Source organism: Ictidomys tridecemlineatus, chromosome 5, assembly GCF_052094955.1.
Source record: "Ictidomys tridecemlineatus isolate mIctTri1 chromosome 5, mIctTri1.hap1, whole genome shotgun sequence".
In the NCBI taxonomy this organism is placed as follows: Eukaryota; Metazoa; Chordata; class Mammalia; order Rodentia; family Sciuridae; genus Ictidomys; species Ictidomys tridecemlineatus.
The window spans coordinates 152732160-152757462 of NC_135481.1; the positions used below are offsets into that span (position 1 = coordinate 152732160).

General features: G+C 42.6%; 1 protein-coding gene across 3 annotated transcripts; it reads left to right on the plus strand.

The window, feature by feature from the left end:
- The first annotated feature begins 10847 nt into the window (after positions 1–10847).
- Positions 10848–19334, plus strand: Vsx1 (visual system homeobox 1). Of its 3 annotated transcripts, none has more exons than XM_078051316.1 (6): positions 10848–10948; positions 15185–15263; positions 16169–16292; positions 16495–16539; positions 17188–17368; positions 18252–19334. In XM_078051316.1, the coding sequence occupies exons 3-6, from the start codon at positions 16251–16253 to the stop codon at positions 18539–18541; spliced, it is 558 nt and encodes a 185-aa protein (XP_077907442.1). In that variant the 5' UTR covers positions 10848–10948; positions 15185–15263; positions 16169–16250; the 3' UTR covers positions 18542–19334. The 3 variants fall into 3 exon arrangements, with proteins under 3 accessions (XP_077907442.1, XP_077907441.1, XP_005334670.1); XM_078051315.1 differs by lacking the exon at positions 10848–10948 and adding an exon at positions 12344–12936; XM_005334613.4 differs by lacking the exons at positions 10848–10948; positions 16495–16539 and adding an exon at positions 12349–12936.
- The last annotated feature ends 5969 nt before the right edge of the window (positions 19335–25303 follow it).

Here is a 25303-nt window from a genome sequence, read left to right on the forward strand (position 1 = left end):
CTCCAAATGTTCTCTTACTTCAGAGGAAGGTGGGTGGCCTAGCATGTGTGCAGCTCCAGGGGTGAGAGTCAGAGGGGGAGGGATCCTGGCAGCTGTTTCTGTGGGTCCAGCTGCACCCATTTGTTTTCCTGTTCCTTAAGCTAATAAATTCTCTCTGCCTACGTTGGTTCAGGTTGGTTTTGTCACTCAGAGCCAGACACATGTTGAAAATTTTATCTGGAGAGTATTTTATTTCCATTGTTAGCAATCATTGTGAACTGAATAAACAGAAAACCTAGAAATGCTGAATAAAAAATAACACAAGTCCTTTATAAAGTCAGAGTTTATCTTGCAAGGGGAATTTTCAGGAGCTAAAAATGAAGGTGAAAACCAGAGTGGTGAGAGGAACTGAGAGCAGGCTCTTCTTTGTGGTTCCTGTCAGCTTTAGGAACCAAAATTTGTCTTAAAAAAAAAACTGAGCAGAAAGTACAGAGAGTTCCAATAGACAGCCCTCCTCCTCCATAATTTACCCTAATGTCAAGGTCTTTCATGAATGTGGCAAATTTGTTATAATTGATGAACCAATATTGGTAAACCTGTTATTAACTGAAGTCCACAGTTTACATTGGGATTCATTGTGTTGTACATGCTATGGGTTTGGACAAATATATAATGTTATGTATCAACCATTATGGTATCTTACAAAATAGTTTCACTGTGACCCCAAATCCTCTGTGCTCTGCCTACTTATCTTTCCCATCCCCCTAGTCCCTGGCAATCACTGGTCCTTTTTACTGTCTCTGTAGTTTTGCCTTTTTCACACTGTCATATACTTTTATTAAATGGTATGTAGACCTTTCAGATTGACTTCTTTCACTTAGTAATATGCATTTAAGTTTCCTCCGTGTATTTTTATGGCTTGATAGCTAATTTCTTTTTATCACTGAATAATATCTTATTATCTGGATGTACCACAGTTTATTTGAATGTTCACCAATGGAAGGACCATCTTGATTTCTTCCAACATTTAGCTATTATTAAAAAAAAAACTACTATAAACATTCATATGCAAACTTTGTGAGGTAATAAATTATCAACTCAATTGACTAAATACCAAGAAGTGCGATTGTTGGATCACACGGAAATATTACGTTTAACTTTCTAATAAACTGCCACACTGTCTTCCAAAACAGCTGTATCATTTTGAATTCTCACCAGCAAAAATCACACAGAAAAAGGTAATGGTGAAAGCATGAAAGGAACTTTAAGCAATGCAGCTGCACTGAGCAGACACGGGGACCCATGTGATTAGCCTTGTGTTCAAGGGATTGACAATGACTTTGAGATTTTATAGAAAGGGGAATGAGGGCAAGGGTCAGGGGTTTGCTTAGCTTGAGGCTTTTCACAGCTTACAAAGCAGGTGATCTTGATCAGGTGTGGTCTGCTCCATCATGATCTCAAGATTGGTTAAGTGGAGTCTTGTTCTGGATAAAAAAGCTGCTATTGCCTTTTGGGTAGCCTAGATTCGGTCACAAGGTGTTTATCCATCCTTATTCCTGGACTTCAAGGTGACTTAGAGCAAAGGAGACAGATACAAAATGGAAGCAAAGATACCAAGTCTTTAACCCTGCTTTTAGCCACCAATTGGACAGCTGCAGGCAAAAGTGAAGTATCCAAGTCCTTTGTTACATAAAGATAAACAGAAGTGAATAAATGGGAAAGAAGCCACCTCCTTTACTTTCCTTTCTTAGAGTATCTATTTGGGAAGCAAAGTGGATCTGAGTCTTTTTTCCTAACCTTTGGAAGGTAGATAAATCTCTCCAGGAACTAGAAAAAATCCTTATTCTCAGTTTTACAATGCAGCGATTTCTCCTGGAACAGAGGTCTATAAGACCCTTGAAATGTGGAGTTAACCTAGCAGCCTAGATCAAGGTATAAGTATTTGTCCTTCAGGAGAGAAATTTTGTTATTCTTTTGGAGGAGGTGAATTAGCTACACAAGTAGCTACCTCATTCCTAAGTAAACTTTTTTCCTTCTTTGTTGTACAAACTGTGTGGAATTTTACTGTGACTTGATCATCTTTTGTGAGCTATCTATATTCATGTGCTCTGTTATGCTCACTAAATAATTAACTACCTTTCTTTCTGTGTTGATATGGGGAAATACCTCTGTTGGCAGTATTTTTATTTCTCCAAAAGCAGATATTTAGAACTAAGTCCTCTATTAGAAGTTGATACCCTTAGCTGGGTGCTCTGGCACACACCTGAAATTCCAGCTATTCAAGAGGTTCAGGCAGGAAAATCGCAAATTCAAGGCCAGCCTTGGCAACTGAGTGAGACCCTGTCTCAAAACTAAAAGGGGAATGAAGCTCAGCAATAGAGTGCCCCTGGGTTCAATTCCCAGCACCCCGCCCACACACACAATGTTGATCTTCTTGAAAATCCCACCCTATGAGAAAGACCATGGAGGCCACAGAGGGATTATTTATCTTGGACTTGGCTCTAGATTGAAACAGCCTTCTTTAAGTCTATGGTCTGAATGTTGATGTTCCCTCGAAACACATGTTGGAACCTAATACCCAATGTAATAGTATTAAAAAGTGGGGTCCTTGGGAAAGTGATTAAGCCATGACAGTTTTACCTTCATAAATGGAATTAGTTCCATTATAAAAGAGATTGAAGGGCTGGGGGTGTGGCTCAGTGGTACAGTGTGCATTTAGCATGTACGAGGCCCTGGATTCAATCCCTAGCACCAAGAAGAAAGAAAGAGAGAAAGAAAAAAAAGGAGGGGGGGGGAGAAAGAAAGAAAAAAGTGAGAGAGAAAAAGACTGAAGAGAGCTGCCTTGTTCCTTTTGCCATGTGAGGATGCAACCAGAGTGACATTCATGAAGCAGAGAGCAAGATTTCACCAGACACTGAATCTGATCTTGGATCTTGATGTCAGACTTCCCAGACTCCAGAACTATGAGAAATAAATTTATATTAATTATAAATTACCCAGTCTAAGGGCAACCTGAGCACAATAAGACCTCAAAATTCAGAAGTGACAAGCCTGCCAACATGTGAGCCTAGGGTTCTAGTTTATACCAATGGATTGATTGGCATAGGAACCCCATGTCAAAAATTAGCCTATTGAGTAGCAGGTATTACAGGCATATCTCACCATGCCTGACATTTGCAGATCATTTTGTGGTCTGTGCTCATGATCCCTAATCCTGGGTTTTGACTCCTCCCCAACCCCCACCCCATTCCATCCTCCAAAAACAAAAAGAAAAAAGAAAAAAAAAAAGTGGTTTCTGACTGATAAACATAAATGGAGGATCTTGAAGTAAACACAAATATAGGATCAGAGCTCAGAAGAACCTATATAACATGACCACAGATAAAGTCTGATGGAACATGAGGCAATCCTTGATTGTTACAGAGCCCAGGAAGAACTACTGTGAGCAGGAATCAGCAGAAACCTAAACAGCAGCATTTGACCTGCACATCAAATTCTGATAGCAAAAATTGTTTGATGTCTATCCTAAAATGGGTGTTTTTAAATCAGATAGAAATGAAAAATATAGCCACTGAATTTAAAAACACCATACATAGTTTTGAAAGCAGATTAGGCACTATTTAAGAGAGAATTGGGGAAGTCACATTAGACTTGCTGCACAAAGAGATTTTTTTTTCACACAGAGATTTTTTTTTTGATGGACCTTTATTTTATTTTTATGTGGTGCTGAGAATCGAACCAAGTGCCTCACACATGCTAGGTGAGCGCTCTACCACTGAGCTACAAACCCAATCCTCATAAAGAGATTTTAAAAAAAATATGAAAAAGGTTTAAGAGCATGTAGAGGGCTGGGGATGTGGCTCAAGCGGTAGCGAGCTCGCCTGGCATGCGTGCGTCCCGGGTTGGATCCTCAGCACCACATACAAACAAAGATGTTGTGTCTGTTGAAAACTAAAAAAATAATATTAAAAAAAGAGCATGTAGAATGGGATAAGAAAGTCTAATCTAAAAATAACAGGTACAATAAGGAGAGAATAGAAGAAAAGGGGGAGCAGCAATATCCCCCCCCCCCAAAAAAGTCTGATAATTTCTTAGAACAAATGAAAGACAGGAGTTCCAGAAATCTAAGGAGTATGTGATGAAAGTTTCCTTAAGCACTTAACCAAGAACATAAACCACTCCTTGGGGCAGATGAAAGACTCAAGTAGAATTGTATTTGAAGGAATAAAATGTCTCAGCATTTGCCATCTCCTCTCTCTATGTAGCTAAACTTTGAGTAGAAGCATCTCTACCATGCTCAGAAATGATGGCTTAAAGGCACACGGCAGCCAGCATCTGCAGTGGGTGTATCTTCATTGTCAAATCCTCTCCTTCTCTGACTTCTCTTTTCCTACTCCTTCACTGATCACAGCAGTGCTGGGATCAAACCCGGGCATTCGCACATGCCAGGCAAAGCACTTTATCACTGAGCTAAATCCCTACCTTTTTATTTTATTTTATTTTGAGGCAGGTTCTTGCTAATTTGCCCAGGCTGGTCTCAAATATGTGATTCTCCTGCTTCAGCCTATGGAGTAGCAGGTATTCCAGGCATGTCTCACATGCCTGACATTTGCAGACCTTTTTGTGGTCTGTGCTCATGATATTCTGTGCCCTGGAGGTCCTAGGGCAAGTTCTGGTCATTGTGTCCTCTTCCTAGTTTGGCTTGGTCCTGGGGTTCGTTAGATTCACAGGTGGGACTTAACAAAGAGGGTGGCCATGAGCTCTTTATAGAGGTGAGGGAGGAGCTGAAGAAGAGGAGGGCAGGGGCCAGGAAGGAGAAGATAGGTACCAGGAGAAGAAGGGAGGAAATCAGTGTGTTTCCTGGATTCCTATCTAGACCTTCCTTGTTATCTCAGGGCCTAAAAAAAAAAAAAAAGAAAAGATCAGTCACAGAGCTCATGAGTCTCTCCTAGAAATCTGCCCACAGCCCATAATGCCATCAGTTGACTGCAATTGTAGTAGTGCAAAAAAGTAAGACTTTTAAAGACCCCACCCGTTTAAATAATAAGAATACAGGTGTGATGGCACATGCCTGTGATCCCAGACACTCCAGGAGGCTGAGGCAGGAGAATTTCAAGTTAGAGGCCAGTCTCAGCAATTTACACAAGAACTTGTTTCAAAGTAAAAAAATAAATAGGATTGGGGATGTAGTTCAATGGTAAAGTGCTTCTGGGTTTGATCCCCAGAGCCTAAATAAATAAAGAATAAAAATAATACTAAGTACAAGGAACTCCCCAGCATTTTCATTCCTGATGGTCAGGTTGGAACCCTGATCTCTTCACTTACTGCTGAGCTAATTATAGCTCCACACTTCAGTTTTCTCATCCACAAAATGAGGATAATAATAGAATCTCATGTGAGCTTGGTGTGGTGGCACATGCCTGTAATCCCAAACACCGGGGAGGCTGAGGCAGGAGGATTGTAAACGCAAAGCCAGCCTCAGCAACTTAATGAGACTCTGTCTCAAAAAAAAAAAACAAAACAGATAATAATAATGAAAACAACAGCAATAATAATAAAATCTCATTAGGGTTGTGAGAAGTAGTAAACAAATTGATGCCTATAAATTATGTAGCACAGGGCCTGGCACAGAGTGAGTGAGTGCTCCACTGGTAGGTATTAATTTTATCAATGTTATATGTTTTGGAAGATAACATTACATTTTTTTTCTTTTTTCCATTATTTTTTGATGCCCTGATTTGCTAGTTCTCTTTGCTGGTTGATAACTGTTGTCCTAACACTGCACTTAAGTGGTCTTCATAGTTCCTCAGAGCATTTGGGAACAGCCAGATGTTTCTGTGCCAGGACATATTTGTTAAACAAATGAGTACACACGGTTCATGTAGCATTAATAGAAAACCTTGGTTTTTGAACTTGGGTGGGCATTAGAGTCCCTGGGGTCTTGTAAACATGCTGATACCCAGATCACCCCCAGGATCTCTATTTTGGAGGGTCCATGGTTTGTTTTTCCAGCCAGTTCCCAGGTGATGCTGTTGTAGCCAGGAACCATACTTGGAGAACCACTGCTTTGGAAGAGGGATGTGATGATGAGGAAGACTTTTTTCAGGGCAACTGAAGTCCCTGGGTGATGAGTGCAATATGAGATGGCATAGGGAATATTAAGAGCTACAGGAATTTGGAAAAGTGTCTTTCTATCCAGGCAGGAAAATCTGAGAGGGACTCATGTTGAGGAGCCATTTGAAATGGGTCTGTGTGGCAGGGAGAATTTCTGCTCAGCTACTGGCCCTACAGATATTTTGTGGTGGCCTTGAAGTATATACTTCTGTCGTGAAGAGGTGGGATTTATGTCTTGTCCTTGTATCTAGGTGGGTTTGTGGCTGCTTGGATCAGTCAACAAGGTCAACTTATCCAGTAAGCACAGTGCACAGGGACCATATTTTTAAGGCCAATGAATATATTTTAATTCCTTAAAGTCAAAAGGAAAGACGAATTGACAATATTGAACATAGAGTTATCAATCTGGACTTGATTATATTTTGCATTTTACCAACATGGTCTTACAATATAAGTTAATATATTTTATGGAAGAAGGGACTCGTGAAGGTGAATATACCTAAGACCCTCCCAAAAGTTGGTTCTACCTATTGAGTATGTTGGAAATGATGCTCTGGCTCCTGAGTGAGCCTGCTAAGCCCATGCATCATGGACCTGGCTCTCTTGGGAGGCTCCCATTTCCCTTGAGACTCCACGAGACCCATCAGCTATAGCCAGTAATCAAGCCACCTTGGCGTTCAGCCTGGTTGAACTCTTGGGTGATTGCAGTCCCAAAGGCAACCGTGTGTGGAATTTCAAGTGAGAATATATTAATAATCCCCAAATTTCTGGCCCCCAAACCATGACTAAAATAAAAATGGTTTATTTTCAGTGGCTAAGATTGTTGTTTTTGTTTTTGTATTTTGTGGTGCTGGAGATCAAAGCCAGTGCCTTGACCATGATAGTGGATAAGTTTTGGGATAATTTGCTAAGTTGAAATAGTAGTCAGAATATTCAGTCAAGGAAGGGTGCAGAGACTGTTGCTCTTGTGGTCATGATAAATAGATTCATGATCCCTGATCCCAGCACCAACTGCAGTTTGGGGTGAGTTTTATGACATACTGGTTTGTGGACTCTTGATTGCCCACTTGATGAGCCAAGCCTGTGAAGCAATTGCCTCTTCAGTCACTGGAAGAAAAGGGTTAGAAATCAGTACTGTGTGGGTGATGATTGGGAGATGGTGAGGAATTTGAAGTTAAGAGCAATAATAGGGCATGCTCTCACAAAGATCACAGGTGGTGGAACAGAGATTGGAGTCGTGGGACTGCAAGGAAAGGCTTGGAAAAGGTGGGAGGAGACAACAGAGGATGGAGCCTGATCTGTAGACAGTAGAGAGGTTTCTTGGACACAAACCACAGGGAGAAAGGCTAGCAAATTTATGCAGAAAAGAAGATTACTGAATGACAACTTTTCCAGGTTGATGGAAGGTTGGAGAAAAGGTGTAGAGCTGCATCAGGCTGGGCATCTGTGCATAAGGTCAAATCATGCCAGGGAACAGTGTGGTGTGAAAAGGAGTCATTGGACAGTCCCCTGAAGCTGCTATGGAAAATATTCCCTTTCCTTCAGTCCCTGGGTCAAGGTCCCACGTAAGAACTTTGAATTGTGGCCTGGGGGGTGTACCTAGCATACATGAGGCCCTGGACTCAATCCCTAGCACTGAAAGAAAAGGAAAGAAATTTATTTGGTGGCGGGATTTCAGTGGTAGATTGTGCGCTTAGCTGGGTTTAGTCCCCAGCACCAAACACACATTCAAAAATTTCACTCTACAAGTAAGAGATTGGCTTGATCCAAGGTGTGGCAATGGGCAAGGAGAGAAGATAAAATTAAGGAACACAGGCTATCCCAGAGTCAAGCTGTCAATTCACACTGTTTGGATTCAAATCTTGGCTTACAGTGACCTCGGGTAATTTCAATAATTATTTGACTAATAGAAATCTTTGTTTCTTCATGTGAAAAATGTGGACAATGATATTATCTACCCAATGAGTTGTGAACAGGATAAAATATGATTATCCTGACAAGGTATTTATAATAAATGCCCATTGTGACATGAAAAAATTGTGCTGTATACATGTAATAAGAATTGTAATGCAGTCCTCTGTCATTTATTTTAAAAAAATCAATAAAAAATGCCCATTGAAAAAGCCAAGAGGGGTCAGTTATCCTTATTACCATCCAAAATTGGAGGTGAGCAATATGGGGATAGTGGGGAATCGAGGACTATGCTCAGGGTTTGTCTGGGCCCCTGGGTAGAGAGGTGAAGAAGACTTGAGGAGGTACAGGCTGCAAAGGAAAATGCTGACTTCAGCTCTGGATGGGTTGTGTTTCTGTGCTCCCAGGAAATTCTGGGGCCTTGTGAAATGGGGCCTGGCTTCAGGAGCAAGTCCCAGGCTGAAGATAGATTTAAAAATTCTTGGCAGGGAGACAGTGATTGTGCTATGGGTGCTTAATGGTAAGGGAGAGAAGTGCCCAGGTAGACTCTGAGCCATGCATTATAAAAGAGATCAGGTATCTGAAGGTTTCTTTCAGTGAGGAAGCAAGATGGAAAAGGAAAGCATCTGAGGTTGGAGTCCCTAGAAGGAAAGCTGGAGAAAATGTCTTTAGGGGCACTCTCAGAAGTGGGGGAACCCAGGGAGGGAGGGAGGGAATGGAGCTCAGAAAGCATGCAACTGACCTGATCCACAGTGGGGAGGGTTTTGGAGCAGAAATGACTCTACAGTCACGCTGGCTGTTCAGGTGTGTGTTCTGGGGTAAGGGACCTTTGTGCAGCAGAGGATTCTCCTGATGAGGGAGCCTGTACTCAGCTGATAGGGGTAGGTGCAAGAGTCCAGGAAAGGGGTCTAGGTGGGTACCAACAGCAGTAAAGAAGGAAGCAATGTAGAATGTGATCATTAGCAAGGAAACAGGGTTCATTCCTGCTGGGAATTGCTGGGAGACAGAGTAGAATGCATCCCAGACTAGGGAGGGGCAGGGTATTTATAATTCAACTCCTGTTCATTTGTGGTCTAGAACTTTTCAGGACATATTAGTTCTTGGCACCTTTGGCTAGTGGGCAAAATTGACTCAGAGCAGAGAAAAACCCCAAAGAAAAATGTGCAAGTGTGGGTGCTGGAGGCTGGGTAGCTGTTCTGGCAGGGTGGTCAGGGCAGGAGATGTGGATAGGTCAAAACAGGGTCCCCTTTAAGGTGGGGCACAAAAACAACCAAGAAGGAACAGCCAAAGAGGTGGGAGGAGGGGGTCATTCACCTGAAATCCCAGCTGCTCCAGAGACTGAGGCAGGAGGATTACAAGTTTTGAGACCAGCCTAGGCAATTTAGGGAGACCCTGTCTTAAATTTTTAAGAGAGAGGGGAGTGTTCTGGGGAAGTAGCTCAGAGGTGAGGTTCCCCTGGGTTTAATTCCCGGTGGTGATGTGGTGAGGGGGAGGGAGAAAGTGGGAGGAAATCTAAGAACAGAGCCAGAGGCATGGGAATGATTTGTGACAAGCGTATCCATGCTGTGCATCCCACTTCTATTGTATTCGCATATAGCAGTGGCGCTGAAAGGCCCAAGAGAGATATCTGTTGCTCCAGTCTCAGCTTGGCACAGTGAAGAGCCAAGTCACTGTGGTCATCCAGGTTGGGCAAGCTGAAGATCGCGTGGTCTGGGAAGTGAAATGAAGCAGAGAGGGGCTGGAAAGCTTCCCTGAAAAATAATGAGAGGAGAAATCTTTACTGATTAGTTAAATCCCGGATAATCCTGGCTGATGAAGGCAGATCCGGACCCCTTAACGGATTTAGGGTTCCAAAATGACTCCGGGGGTATCCCGGGGCGGGGATGGGACGGGACACTCGCGAGGGCCACGCCTCCGGCTGCAGATTTGCATGCGGTGGGAGAAGCCCACACTCCAGCCTGCCAGGGCGTGGAGCCCTCTTTCAAAGGCCGGCGGCCACAAAGACTCCGCGTCTGCCCCGGCGCCAGGATGCACGAGAGGAGAGTGAGTGGGTTCGGGGACCAGCCAGCTTTCCCTTGTCCACTACTCCTAAGCCAAGATAAGCTCTTCCTCCATCTTGATGGACGCGGAGCGAAACACTTCGCCCCTTCTTGCTGCTGCGACCCGGTCCCCTGACACAGAACTGATTTTCCCGTCACAGGGCGCGATCCTCTGAGGCTGCTGAGGGTGGGGTGCAGGTTAGAGTGACGGGGCAAGGGAGGCGTTTCTCAGTGGAGGGCAGGTCCTGAAAGTGGTTTTTTGGTGTGATATTCCGTGGCCTCTAGGTTGGGAAAAGAAAGTGCCCCAGGGTCCAACGAGCTTCTGTGGTGGTTTCTACCATTGGGGATGCGACTGTCTGAAACTGCTGGACATCCCCTGGAGACACGCCTTTTCATGGTCTCCGAGTTCCCTTAGAGCCCCAAGTAGGACTCTTTTTTCTTGGGTCTCTTTGGTCTACTTCCCCTTCCCCATTTCTTTCTCTGAGTCCAATGTTGCCAGGTTAATAGAAACGTCACTTTCTTTCATCTGTAAAATGGGTTTAGTAAGATCTTTTACAAAGGGTTGGAAAAGGGTCTGTTTGGAGCACTGTGTCGAAGTCACCATGTGGAGTGGCTAAGATTCGGTCTCCCTCCCATCTCCCGCCTTTTGGTACTTCTGGATACCTTACCGTACACTTGGGGTCTGTGGTCTTGGAGACTTCCTGCCTCCCTAGGCAGAAGCTAGGAGAGGAAGGCCCCAAGTCTGTGGACCAGGTGAAGTTGTGCCGTTTGCACCTCGAACTGCAGGTGAGGTGTGCGCATCAGCTGGAGCCTCGTAGACTCTCCCCTGCCGGTGACCCTAGTTGAACCATCTTTCACGGTCCTGCCTGCCCATCATGGTGGAGGGCTACTTAATCCATGGAACGGTAGGTATCTTTCCTAACTGCGACCCTTAAATTCACATTTACAAATGACCACGTTGCTGGTCGAAGAGCAGGAGCACTTGGCAGTGTTCTGTATCTTCAACGCCTTCCCCTAAATCCAGAGATAAAATTGGGGGAAAATTCCTGGTGGAGCCGAAAAGGACGCCCGCGTCTAAAGCCGCCCCCAAAGCCGCCCCCGACCCGGAGCGATTCAAAAGACAATTATCCCAAACGAAAGTTATTGTTTTGCTAATCCCGGGAACAGCTTGCAAGGGGAGATTTGGGTCTTCCTTTAATAATGGAAAGTTAATGCGCAGCCTCTTGTAATTATCTTTATCGGAAGCCCCTCGTTTAATCTGTATGTTTAGCAGAGGCCTCACTCCAACGCGCAAGGAGCGGGAGACCCACTTGCTGAGCGTGGGCTCCCGCGTGCACGCAGCGAGCAGCGTAGCATCCTCACAGGGCTCTGGGAGTTCCTCCTCACTAGCTGAATGACCTCGACCGTCTGGCCCTTCACGAGTGACACTGAGGTTTCTGGATTCTATGATTGGGAGAAGGGTAAACTCAGGGCTCCCAAAGATGAGTGTTGTGTGGACCTAAAGCTGAGCCAAAAGTGGCTTGCCCACGTGCTTTGGCGCCAATTTTAACAATATAGTAGTTTAACATGAAAATCATGGTGACTTTGAAGAATCATATAATCAGACAATAATTTGTTAGTTTCCATGAAGGAGTGTGTCCCAGTGTTTGCACTCTATTTTATTGCAACCTCCCCCCCCCTCAATTTAGGGCCGTTTGACAAAATACTGGTACACTACCAAAACAATATTCACTACTTAACTGAAATTCAAATTTCACTGGGACTCAAATATTTTTATTTGTTAAACCCAGTACATGCTCCATCATTTTAGCCCGCTTCAGTCCATTCAGGCCTCTTGTCCCCAGATCCAGTAAGTTTGCGACCCCCTACAGCCTAATTAGAGTAGGCAGGGGCGGGGTAAGAATTTGACAGGAAGTAGAGTGCCAAAGGATTGGATAAAGGTTTCCCACTCTTTTCCTCTTGGGGATTTTCAGGGAAGGTCTTCTGTGCTCAGGCAGTGGAATTGGAGAGCTGGAAGGGGTCGTTTTAGCGGTGGGGGTGTGGTTGGGAATGGGACCCTGGATCTTGTTGTGCGATTTGGTCCTGTCGGGGAGGGTTCGTGGCGGCCAGGAGTGGAGCCTCTTCCCCGAAGAGTCTGGAAAGAAGCAGAAGACCACACTAGGATGTGGAGCTTGCGGCTTTTAGAGGGATAGGCAGACCCTACAGAGTCGTTGTTCTTTCCCTTTCCCTCCTCCCGGGATTGGGGATGGGGTGGGTTAGGGGATTGCTGTAGGGCGTCTGGGAGGGCGGCGACTAAGGGGAGGGGACCTGGAGGCGTCCCCACTTCGCAGGATCCAAACGGTGACGCTGATTGGAGCCCTCCAGGCCTTCGTGCCCGACGGGCAGCCCAGGTATAAAAAGCGTCTTCTGAGCTGAGCCTCGTCTGCAAGGGTGAACCACAGAGGATCTCGCCTCGCAGGCTAAGAGGCTATGACCGGACGGGACGCGCATTCGGATGGGCGCACCGGGAGCAGGGCGCTGGTACCGGGCGGTTCCTCCACCGGATCGCGTTCCCGGGGTTTCGCCATCACCGACCTGCTGGGCTTGGAGGCCGACCTGCCGGCACCCGCCGGTCCCGGGCCAGGATCAGGATGCGAGGGCCCAGTGACGACTCCGTGCCCCGGCCCGGGGCTCGGTGGCTCCTGCATAGCGCGCGGGGCTCTCCCGCTGGGGCTGGGCCTCCTCTGTGGCTTCAGCGCACAACCACCCGCTGCTGCTCGGGCGCCCTGCCTGCTCCTAGCCGACATGCCGTTCTTGCCACCTGGGGGACCAGAGCCTGCTGCCCCGCAGGTCCCCGGCCGCCCGCCACCCGCTCTTGGCCGCCAGAAGCGCTGCGAGAGTGTCTCGACGTCCGGTAATAAGAAGGCCCGCGCTTCCCGCCCCTGCCCGGGACCCGGGTGACTTTGAGCCGCGCAAGGGTAACACACCCTTGCCCGACTGCAGCCCTAGGTCTCAGGGAATTTGGGATCCCAGAGGGAAGCCCAGCTGGGACAGGCGTATTCGCGTAGCTGCTGCAGCTGCCCTTTGCTGGACCCCAAATCCCTGCCTCTGCTCCGAAATCTGATCCCTGAATCGCTGCGGGGACGGCTACCATGGGTGCCAGATTGAACACTATAATGAAACAAAATGGATCTTGGCGCCTCAGGAGCCGTCTTCCGACGGCTCTTTACTTGGCGGCTGGCTGGGACAGGCGTGAGTCGGGTAGGCCCGGGCATGACTTGTTCACCAGCAGTACAGAACCTGGTATCCTGAGGGTGAGCAACCATTGGTTGAACTGATTGAAACTAGTTAGGGGTGCTTGAAGCGAGTTGGGCTACGAGCCCTGGAACTGTCCGCCTTTACGAGGTGCTGAAAAAGGGAGTCCTGGCTCTCCCGCTGCTCTGCTCCCAATTCCAGTAAGAAAGAAAACAATTTCGCTGATTTCACAGTACTTGTGCTTTGTTCGGAGCCCACCCGCTTCCTCAAAGAAGTAGAGGTGCATTTAGGGGGAAAGAGAAGGAATCAGTGAAATTCCATAAACAACGAGAGCAGGGAATTAGGGTATGGGGGAAGGAAAGAGATAATTATGTACGAAAATGTAAGCTTAGAGGAAACTATTTGGAGAATCTAGAGCAGAGCTTCCAGGCAGCCAAGTCAAAAAGAGTACTTTGTGTCTCACAGATAACAAAAGGAGGCATGCCAGATCAGCGAGCAGGTGAACACTGAGCCCTAAAAGGGCTTTATTTCACGAATCTCTGTAAAATAAAAATGAAGCCCTCTATTGGTTGTTCCATTAAAAATTCAAAGGCCAGCCAGATGGGGTGACACACAACTGTAATCTCAGTTACCCGCTAAGCAGGACAGCCAGCCTAGACTGTGCAATTTAGGAACACTGCTTAAAATTAAAAGGGGGTGGGAGGGAATAGTGACATAGCTTGGTGATAAAGCATCCCCAAGTTCATTTCTAGTACTCTCTTAAAAAAATCTAGGATGGATTCTTTCTTCTATGGGCACTGATAAAAACAAAAGGCAAAATGCATCCTATCCTGTGCAAGCATATCAGGAAGATCTAGAGCAGAACTGTCCAATGGAAATAGTATGTGATCACATATTCAATAAAAAATTCTATCACCTTAAAAGGAAAAAACAGGTGAACTTAATTTAAATACTGTATTTTAATCCAATATATGCAAATATCATCATTGCAATATAATCAATATAAAACTATTTTATTTGGGGGGTACTAAATCTTCTAAATCACGGAGTATTTTATATTTACCGTAGGTCTAAATATAACTAACTACATTTCATGTGGTCAATAAACTTCTGTGTCTGATGATGACCAGATGAGACAGCACATCCTAAATTCTGTAACCAAAGCATAAAATTTTCTGATGACCTAATTGATGTAGGATCAAAACTTTATTTTGATATTTTTTTACTTTATTATTTTGAATAATAATGCTTTCTCAGGATGAATCTGACAACTTTCCTTTCCAGCTAGATTTTTTAATACAATGGATATAAAAAGATAAGGCATAATAAAGTGATTCTTGAGATTTCAAGTTCATCTACAAATCATTTGGGCATACTTGTTAAGAATGAGTTTCCTGGATTCCAACTTTAGAGATTATGAATTGGTACATCAGGGTAAGGGTGCAGAATCCACAGGGATTCTTATGTCACACAACCTCAGTCCTCCTTATGAGAAATCTTGCTGTAGAAGCAAACATGAAAAGGTGGGAGGCAGAGGGAGGTGGATGAATTTAGGGGCTATGGGAGATAGAATATGCAATTAGTGGCTGATTAGCTTTGACTGCCACACAATTTGGGATTTGAATCTCAAACCATTTACTTTTTATGTGATCTTGAGCAAATTATCTAACATCTCTTTGCCTTTGTTTCTTCATATATAAAAATAGGATCATAATAGTAGCTACTTATGAAGAATATTTGCGATAATGTATGGATAGTGACAGTGACTGGAGTCTGGGAATTGGTAAAATTCTAGCTCATATTGTTAAATACCTTCCTAACAAATATGTTAACTCTCACATGAAAATCTAGGAAATAAAGTAAAAAATGTGATAAGCTTTTGAGTCCTCTTCTCATTGTGCCAGCAGATGAGGAAAGTCCACCTGAAGACAGGAGTGATCTGAAGGCATCTCCCACCCTAGGCAAGAGGAAGAAGCGGCGGCACAGGTATAGGGACAGGTTGTCCTTTCTGACCACTTTCCCCTAACATCTATGGGACCAGCATCTGAAAATTTATTGCCCTGATTTATAGCAGGCCCAGGGGCCTCCTGGTTGGCAGTAAAAAGGGCACAGCAACCATTTGCAGATAATTCTGCAGTTCCTAGAGGGCCACAAAAGACCACTTTGCATCATTTTAAAGACATGATTTTGTGGGTCTGTAAAATAGGTCTTGTCAGAAGAGTTGATGGAATTCATTAAGAAAGAGTTTAAAAACCAGATGCAATGGTACATGCCTGTAATCCCAGGTGGCTGAGGCAAGAGGATCCCAAGTTTGAGGCTAACTCAGACTTATCAAGAGCTGTTAAAAAAACAAATAAGAAAAAAAGGAATGGGTGTAGCTCCTCTAGGTTCAATCCTGGTACTGGGGGGAAAAAATCCCACAAGGCCTTTGGTTCAAACACCAGCACACACACACACAAAAAAAAAAAAAAATCAAGAAAAACAGAAACACCTGAAGAATTCTGCTTTGAACAAAGATTTTCCAGAGACTAATCATTCAGCTGTGGAATGTCCAGTTATCATAAAGGGGAATTTTTTTGGGGGGAGGAGTGAGGAGGGATACTGGGGATTGAACCCAGGGGCAAACTATTATTAAGCTACATTCCCAGCCCTTTTTATTTTTTGAGTCAAGGTTTCCATTAAGTTGCTTGGGGTCTCACTAAGTTGCAGAGGCTGGCCTCAAACTTGTGATCCTCCTGCCTCAGCCTCCAGAGTCCCTGGAATTACAAGTATGCTCCACCACTACCCAGTATGAGATAGCTTTTGGGGTGAGGACTGAAAGGGTTAAGGCAGAAAAACATAGTTTCCCCTGTGGACATGTGCCCGCACACATATTTTGGGTTTATCCACAGGACAGTTTTCACCGCTCACCAGCTGGAAGAGCTGGAGAAGGCATTCAGTGAGGCCCACTACCCTGATGTGTACGCTCGGGAAATGCTGGCTGTGAAAACTGAACTCCCAGAAGACCGAATTCAGGTATCTGGAGTTCCCCCTTCTGCTTCCCAAAGACATCCAGAGAATATGTCACTCCTGCACACAGTGAGCCAACCCATAGCCACTTCTAAATAGCCCAACTCAGTCCCCTTGGCTCCAGCCCTGAGGGTCACTTAGCTAAAGGCACAATAAGCTTCCCTCTGACCCTCATGCCTTTTCTCTTATTATTTTTATTTATTGTTAGATCATTCTCAAAAACATGTGTGCTGCAACTAGAAACTACCTGAAGGTATATAGCTAAACACTCTCCACCTTCTATCCTCAAAGAAATCATGTGTAATCCCATGTGATTGTTCTATACCTTGTGCTGTCTCATGTCATATATATATATATATATATATATATATGAATATTCAAGTGTATGTACATATATGTGCACACATATGTGCACTCACACTTAGAGAATTTTATTCTTTGTCTTGTCAGATTTGCCACTAGTTTTTTAAAGAGTTAAACTTCCAGAGCATCCAGTTATTAACAAAATATTTTTCATTAGAAATATCAGTAGCCATACAACCACCTAAGATTAGATTGGGTCATTGACCCAGTGGACTCTTTCCAATTAATCGTAACAATTTAGAAGATGCTGTAGTCCACCTACTTCCACAATGTGGGAAAAAGTACTTCGCTTTCGTTTTTATCCTTCCTGACTCATTGGAAAACCCGAGTGGGAGCGTTACGCGTTATCCCCACGGGGCTGAATCTCTGTGAGGTTGGAGGGAACGTGGACATAGTCCTGAGAAGTTCCAGGAGCGTCGCTTTACGGTGGAGAGTTGGCTCTTTTTAGTTAAGGGACACTCTTCAGTTTCTCCAAGTGCCCCTCTTCACGCTGTCTCTTCTTGTATGCCCTTCCGTCTCCTTTCCTTTCTCCAACCAGGTCTGGTTTCAAAACCGGAGGGCCAAGTGGCGCAAGCGGGAGAAGCGCTGGGGCGGCAGCAGTGTGATGGCGGAGTATGGGCTGTACGGCGCGATGGTGAGACACTGCATCCCGCTGCCGGACTCAGTGCTCAACTCCACAGAAGGCGGCCTTCGCGGCGCCTGTGCGCCCTGGCTCCTAGGTAAGCAGGAGGCGCAGAGATGCTGGGCGGGGGTTTCCATGAGGTCAGACAGACATTTGTGAAACGAAGCAGCATACACGCAATCAGATTAAAAGTCAGAATCTTGCATCTGATTTCTACTTAATTCCAATCCTAAACTATTGCCTTGTTTTTCACAGTTTTAGGGCACATAGTAATTGGAAATGGGAAGGTTCAGAGCAATGAAAAGCTAGAGACAATCAACAGTGAAGTTAGGAGTTCTGGTCCCTATTCCTGCTTCTGCCATTAACAACCTACCATGTAGCTTTTCTGTTCCTTAGATTTTCCATACTAAAATAGTCTCTGCTGGAGCGGTTCAAACTTTGAGGCTGGGTGTTATTCTGCTGTGGCCAGAGAGGAACAGGCACGGATAGCAGATTGGAAGAATGAATCACAAGATGAGCAACTGGGGTCAGATTAGTTATGGGGATTATGGTGGTATTGTAGGTTGTGAAAGAGTTGTTTTCTTTGTTCAGCAAACACTTTCTGAACACCCATTTGCCAGGTTCTACCTGAAGAACCAATGATTAATATAATCTTGATTTGTGCTTGCTGGCATCCTCAGTACAAGAAAAGAGGTTCAGTGCCCAGTCACCATGTTATACAAGCAAAGGCAAAGTCACTGTGTCATCCAAACAAAGCACCTTTGCAGACGTTACAATTGGCAGACACCAGTTTTCAGCCCCTAATGGTGAGAGTCAATGTGAGTGAATTACCTACTTGACTCTCCTGTTGGCCCCACAGAGAGCTACTAACAGCATAATTCTAATGGAATTTATGAAACAATGATAGGAAGTGTACCTAATCACTGAATTTTAAAAATATTTTAGTACTAACTTTTAAAAAAATTTTTTTATTTTGCCAGGGATGCATAAAAAATCCACAGGAATGATAAGGAAACCAGGAAGTGAAGACAAATTGCCAGGACTCTGGGGCTCTGACCACCTCAAGGAAGGTTCTAGTGAGAGTCAGGCAGGACATCAGAGAGGCTCAGACAAAGCCAGCCCTGAGAATGGCTTGGAAGATGTGGCCATTGATCTTTCCAGCTCTGCCAGGCAGGAGACCAAGAAAACACACCAGGCGGCCAGTGCTCAAGGATCCTCTGACTCCACTGGGGTAGAGGGGCTCCAGCCATCGAAGGTTGGTGACCTATGAGATCCACAGGCCCCACCCACAAAGGCTGAAAGTGTGCTTATTTCTCACTGGCATTTTTCAAAAGACAACAGTGGTCTAAGACAAATACCTTCAGTTCAATTTTCTCTTAATGGTGTCAGGATAAAATGCAGGACCACTTGTTTTAAGAGGACAAATGGATGATTTAGGGACAATTCCTTTTTGTTCTAGAATGGAAACCATTTCTTAAAGGTACTGGGAACCAGTTCCATTTGGTGTAAAAGTTTGATTCTGTTTTGTGGAACTTGGGCAGGCAGGATTGAAAGTTCAAAAGATGATTTACTGCTTGCTGCACATCATTTGAGATGTGGTTCAGGATACTATGTAGATAAATAGGATAGGCCCTCACTCTAAATTAGAGAATAAATTATTTTTAACTTCCAGAAGAATCAGACATCTTTATAATGAAGACTCCAGAAAAATATATGAATGAGTTACATAGTATCTTCCTTCAACTTGGTGTTGGACATTTTATTTTTCATATTAGGTAATAATTTTATGTTCCAAGTGTCATTTGGTAGGCTATACACATTGGAAGTCATAAACAACAAAGAAAGCCATTCTCCCCTTCACCTTCTGAAGTAGCTGGGACCATATTTAAACAATTGTTGAGATCTGGAAACAGTTTTCAAAGTTCAGACCAGGCTTCTTGATCTTCTTAAATTTATGTTTGAAAGCACTTTAGTGACTTGGTTTTCATGAACATTTCCTTTCCTGTATTTCCTTTGCCTACTTATTTATTATTTTAAAATAAACATTGTGTGGTGTGTTTGTTTCTGGAGGTCCTCCTTGCATTACACATGTGCATATATCTCCACTATTGCTGATCCCTGGATGGGCTGTTTCTCTCCATTTGTCCCTTTTCAATCTCTTAACAACCAAAGCATTTTATCCTTTAGTCTGCAGAACTTACTCTGGGTTGCTTTGTAAACTACTGTGGGGCAACAGCCATGTCTAATTCATTCACCTTTCGGAGTTCAGAGCCCCGAGAGAGGTTCCTTCTAATGGGGACAGTGTGGAGCTTCATGAAGAAGGGATTACAGGTGTGCACCACTATGCCAGACTGAATACAATATTCTGAACCTAAATAGAATTTGGCATTTAAAATCCAAGTGTAATTTTTTTAAAACAATTTTAATTGTGTATAGACACACTACCTTTATTTTATTCTTTTTTTTTTTTTTTTTAATGTGGTGTAGAGAATTGAACCCAGTGCCTCTTAGGTGCAAGTACTCTACTGCTGAGCCACAACCCCAGCCCCACAAATGTAATTTTTTAAATTTATTTTTTAATTTTCAATTTTTATTTTTGGCACCAGGGATTGAACCAGGTGTACCTTGCCAGTAAGCTGCGTCCCCAGCCCTTTTTATTTATTTTTTTTAGTTTTGTGACAGGGTCTTGCTAAGTTGCTGAGGCTGGCCTTGAATTTGTGAACTTCCTGCTTCAGCCTTCCAAGTCACTGGGATTCCAGGTGTGTGCCACTGCACCTGGCTAGCACTGAAGTTTTGAAGGATGCAGATCACTCATTTCATAGAATGTCCCTTCATTTTAGGACTGTCTAATGTTTCTTCACATTTTTACATTTTTGGCAAGAATGCTACTGAAGTGAGTTTAAAAAGGGTGACTCTGGACTGAGTGGTAGCTCAGTGGTAGAGAGCTTGCCTTAAATGTATAAGGCCCTAACTTCCATTCCCAGCACTGCAGAATAAATAAAGTAAAACAAAGATTGATGGCCAGGCATGGAGGTGCATTCCTTAATCCCAGCTACTCACAAGACTGAGGCAGGAGGATTGCATATGATTTGATACAGTCTTTTTTAAAATGAAGGGAATTAATTGGCATGTATTTTGGAAGTAAGCAGGCATGCCAATTGGTGTTTTTTTTTTTTTTTTTTTTTAGTGACGAAGAGAGTTTTTTGAGAGAGAGAGAGAGAGAGAGAGAGAGAGAGAGAGAGAGAGAGAGAGAGAGAGAGAGATTTATTTTTTCAGTTCTCGGCGGACACAACATCTTTGTTTGTATGTGGTGCTGAGGATCGAACCCTGGCCGCACGCATGCCAGGCGAGCGCGCTACCGCTTGAGTCACATCCCCAGCCCCATGCCAATTGTTTTTGAACTCCATTGAGCTGGCCAGGAATTTAGAAATGCTATGAATGGTTTAGGAACGAATCGTTTCTGTCTAGGACAGCAAATACTCAGGCATTTAATGACTTGCTGTCCTAAAAATTCAATTTTTTTCTTTTAAAATGCTATGGATTGAACCCAGGGCCTCACACATGCTAGAAAAGTGCTCTACCACTGAACTACATCCCTAGCTCCAGAGTCCAAATTTTATGTGCTTTGCAGGACCAGAATCCTAGTCTTCTTTCTGCTCTGTGTTCCCTATTTCTGAGCTTATGCCAAGCATGTCCAGACCTTCCCAAGCCACTGTGGCTACTGCTGTTGAAATTCTTGGGACCTCACTTTGCTAGCTGAGTAGGATTCTCAGGGGCCAAAAAGGTTTACACAGTCCTGAAGATGGGAGCAAAACTTTGTCCTAAGTATATAGCAATTTCCCTCTTGTTTTACGGGAGACCTGCCTCTCCAAGAGCTTCTATGAAATACTCTATCTAGTTTCTAATTCAAACTTCATTGAGGATTGTATTTACAGGACCAATTTTTGACTGAATATTGATTTTATCAGAGTGCACACAAACTCCACCACACCCTGTTATTGCATGATTACTATTATGTTTTGGATCTGAGTGTCCCCAAAGGCACTGGTCACCAGCCTGTGGTGCTATTCATGACGATTGGCGCCACCTGCTGGCAAGCATGATTAATATACGTTTACCTTGACACTGTTTAGTATCCATTTAAATTTATACAAATCATTGTCCTTAGAGGAATTTCTATGCTTTTCTAAGCTAAGTCTTCTAACTGTCTCTCAAAATCACCAGCCATGGTCTTTTCCTCTCTGAGCCCTGATCTTAACCCAGAGCTTGATGTCTTTAGTCACATAATTATCTGGTTTTCCATCTTTCCAGGCTTTGCAGTGTTCTGTATCATTGACATTTTAGGACTCTCCTTTCACTCCCTTCCACCAAGGATCACCTACACTTCATCTTTTCTTTTTATTTCCTTTTAAAAACAGATCAATTGCTGGTAACTGTGGCACATGCTTGTAATCTCAGCTACTTGGGAAGCTGAAGCAGGGGGACCACAAGTTTGAGGTCAGCCTCAGCAACTTAGTGATATCTTGTCGGCGCAAATAAAAAATAAAAAGGACTGGGGATGTAGCTCAATGGCAAAGTAACCCTGGTTTCTGTCCCTAGTGCAAAAAAATATAATAATAAATGAAATAAAAATTAATTACAATTTTAATTCACAAAATGTTCATATTTATGGTGTACAATGTGAAGTTTTAATATATGTATATATTCTGGAACAACTAAATGAAACTAATTAACATATGCATCACCTCTCTTACTTAATCTTTTTTTATGTGTGAGAACATTAAACAATCTAATTTTTTAAAAAAATGACACAGAGATCCATGAAGTTAAAGACATTATGCTTTAGTATTCGTTTTACAGTCTTACTCATTTCATTCTAGTGAGATAAAATCAATCTACAGGGAGATTCAGAAAGTTATAATGAAAACCATTTTTAAAACACAATGACTTTGTAGAAATCACTTTTTATGATAAGAGTTACATAAAAAGTTTTTTTCTTCCTTCTTGGAATTACCAGTATTTCCCAATGTTTATATAGGCATATCTATACTTTTAACAATTTTATTGAAATATAATTAGCATCAATCAACTATAAAGGGAATAATTTAATAAGTTTTGACATATATATACACTTGCTACAATAAAAATAATGAACATTTTAAACCTCTCCCCAAATTTCCTCATTCCTTTTTAAATCCATCCTTTCCTACATTATCTCCTTCTACAACAGTCCCCAGACAACCAATGACTTTCTTTCATTGTAGATTAATTAGTAGTTCCTGAAAATTTATATAAAAGGGATCATAATAATCATGTTCTTTTTAAAAGGGAGGTGTCTGGGTTCTTTAAGAAGACTTTGAGATTTATCCACATTGTTGAATATATCAATAGGTCATTCCATCTTATTACTAAGTAGTATTCCATTGTATGGATGTACCATTCATCTGTCGGTGAACTTTTGAATAATTTCCAGTTTGGGGATATAAAAATAAAAATAAAAGCTTTGGGCATTTGTATACAAGTCTTTGTGTGTGCATCTTGGATAAATATCTTGTGTGGAGAGGTTGGTATATAACTATTTCAGAAACAGCAAAGCTTTTAAAAAATTTTGCTCTAATATATGCCCTCCAACAGCATAAGAAATTTTCAGTTGTTCCTCATCTTCATCACAAGTTTGTATGGTCTGTTTTTAATTTGGTCATTTTAATGGATGGGGGTTTTCTATATTTTGTTTGTTTGTGTTTTAGGTGTCACATTCAAGGTTTTAACTTGAATTTCTTTGGTAATGAATTATACCAAGCAATTTTTAATGTGCTTTTAACCATCTATATATCTTCTTTTGTAAATCATCTGTTCATACTTTTTGTCCATTTTTTTAAAAAAATTGGATTATTTGCTTTTTGCTATTAAGTTGTAGTTTTGGTACATTTTGGATACAAGTTCCTTTTCTGTTATATGTGTTACAAAGTTTTTCTTCCAGTCTGAGGTTTGCTTTATTCTTTTTTGTTTGTTTGTTTTGGCTTTTGGCAGTATTTGGAGATTGAACTCAGGTCCTTGCTTATGGGAGGCAAATACTCTATCACTGAGTCTCTATCTCTGGTCTTTTTTTGTTTTATTTTGAGACAAGGTTTCACTAAGTTGCCAAGCTGGCTTTGAACTTGCTATCCTCCTGTGTCAGCTTCCCAAGTAGGCGCGTAACAGACATGACCACCACAACTAGTTTTCAAAGTTATTGAATTGCTTTGGAATATTCATCAAATTAATTGATAATGCAGTTGTGTGTGTATTTCTGGACTTTCTATACTGTACCATTGACCTAAATGTCTTTTACTTCCAACGATGTCAAACTGTCTGTATTAATATAAATTTACAGTAAGTTTTATTATCTTTGTATTAATATAGATTTATAGTAGGTTTTATTATCAAGTATTATAAATCCTTCAGCAATTTTATTCTTTTTGAATTTTTTTTTTTGGTTATTCTAGAACAGGGAAAGAACAGATCCTCATAACAAAAGATAGATTAATAAGAGAAAAGTATTTTAACATACAATTTCATCTATAAGTGGGAGATACCCAGGGAATGAGTAGTTCTCAAAGAAGTTGTTGTTAAATTTGTTTATGCAGCATCATTACTGTACAAAGTACAGTAAATTTTTTGAGAAATGGTAAGGCAAAGGAAAAAGACTTCACCTCTCTCTCTCTCTCTCTCTCTCTCTCTCTCTCTCTCTCTCTCTTTAAATGAGGCAATACCAAGATGCTTGTGATTCCCCCAAAGTGCAATGCTCTTGTAGGGGAGGTAAGACTTTGCCTCTATCTGCTGAGAGTTTGATGACTTAGTTGATGAAATAAGCTTACAGTGAGCAAATTAATTCTAGGGAAGGTATATTAATTTATTACATACATTGGAGTATTCATAAAAGAAAAGTAAATAGTGTAAAACCCAGCAAAATCTAGAAGTTTATATGAACTCCTTGTAGGGGAGAATAAATTATTTCTGCTAAAGATGAAAGGGTCCTCAGCCTGTGACAACACCTGTCTGGGCGTGCGTGGTGTTGATCACCAGTATTCTCCTGTGGTACTGTTCATCTTCTCTGGTTGATTAGATTCTGGCAACCATGCAGAGTGACTGTGGCATGATTCTTCGTTTTATAAAATGAGGCTGAGTCCAAATGAAATCCAATTGCAGATGGAGAGGAATTTTAATGATTTTCAGAACTAGAGAACTCAGGTTATTGACTTTTCCTTTCCAAGTGTATCTTGTTGTTTTTAAAATTACAATAAGTCTAGTTTTACAGATCTTGGTTGGCCTTATTTCTGATTCTAGAATTTGGTAGCAGTCTGGATCAAAATTTGGTTTAGAATGTTGGTTTCAGAGGTCTTAGTCCAGAGAAGGCCAGCTCCATTCCTCGGGGCTCGAGGTGAGGCTATATATCATGGCGGCGTGTGTGGCAGAAGGAAGCAGCTCACATCATGGTGATCAAGAAGCAGAGAGCACAATCTAATCTTAGAGATTTTCAGGAACAAAATCTCTATTATTATATGTTGATATTAGCTGTGATTACCATGTTGTAGAATGGATCTCTTAAACTCATTCCTGTGGTCTCACTGATATTTTCTATCCTTTGGTCAGCCACACCATTTCTCTGCTAGTTCCCTCTTCAGCACACTGCAGGTTTTGTCCAATGACTAAAGTTTCATTCAGTCCTGAGCAAAGGAACTAGGGAATGCCATTGAGTGTGTGTGTATGCATGCATCTGTGCCCACACACACATGCATGCAGTGGGGGAGATCATTCTAGGATCTCTCTCTCTCTCATTAAATATTTTTAAATTATTAATAGAACTTTATTTATTTATATGTGTTGCTGAGAATTGAACCCAGTGCCTCACAGATGCTGCTAGGCAAGCGCTCTACCACTGAGCCAAACCTCAGCCCCTAGAATATCTTTTAGGATCATTGGTGGAAAGCTCCTGGAAGACCAAGGATTCTATAATAATTATCACTTAAGCCCAGTATTGCAAGGAAGTGTT

Bases quoted from the DNA above. Each gene is read 5' to 3' on its own strand.
- Vsx1 (XM_078051315.1), top strand. From the start codon at position 12,513: ATGACCGGACGGGACGCGCATTCGGATGGGCGCACCGGGAGCAGGGCG. The intron at 15,264-16,168 runs GTATAGGGACAG...GTTTATCCACAG, and splicing joins AGGAAGAAGCGGCGGCACAG to GACAGTTTTCACCGCTCACC. The intron at 17,369-18,251 runs GTAAGCAGGAGG...TTATTTTGCCAG, and splicing joins CTGTGCGCCCTGGCTCCTAG to GGATGCATAAAAAATCCACA.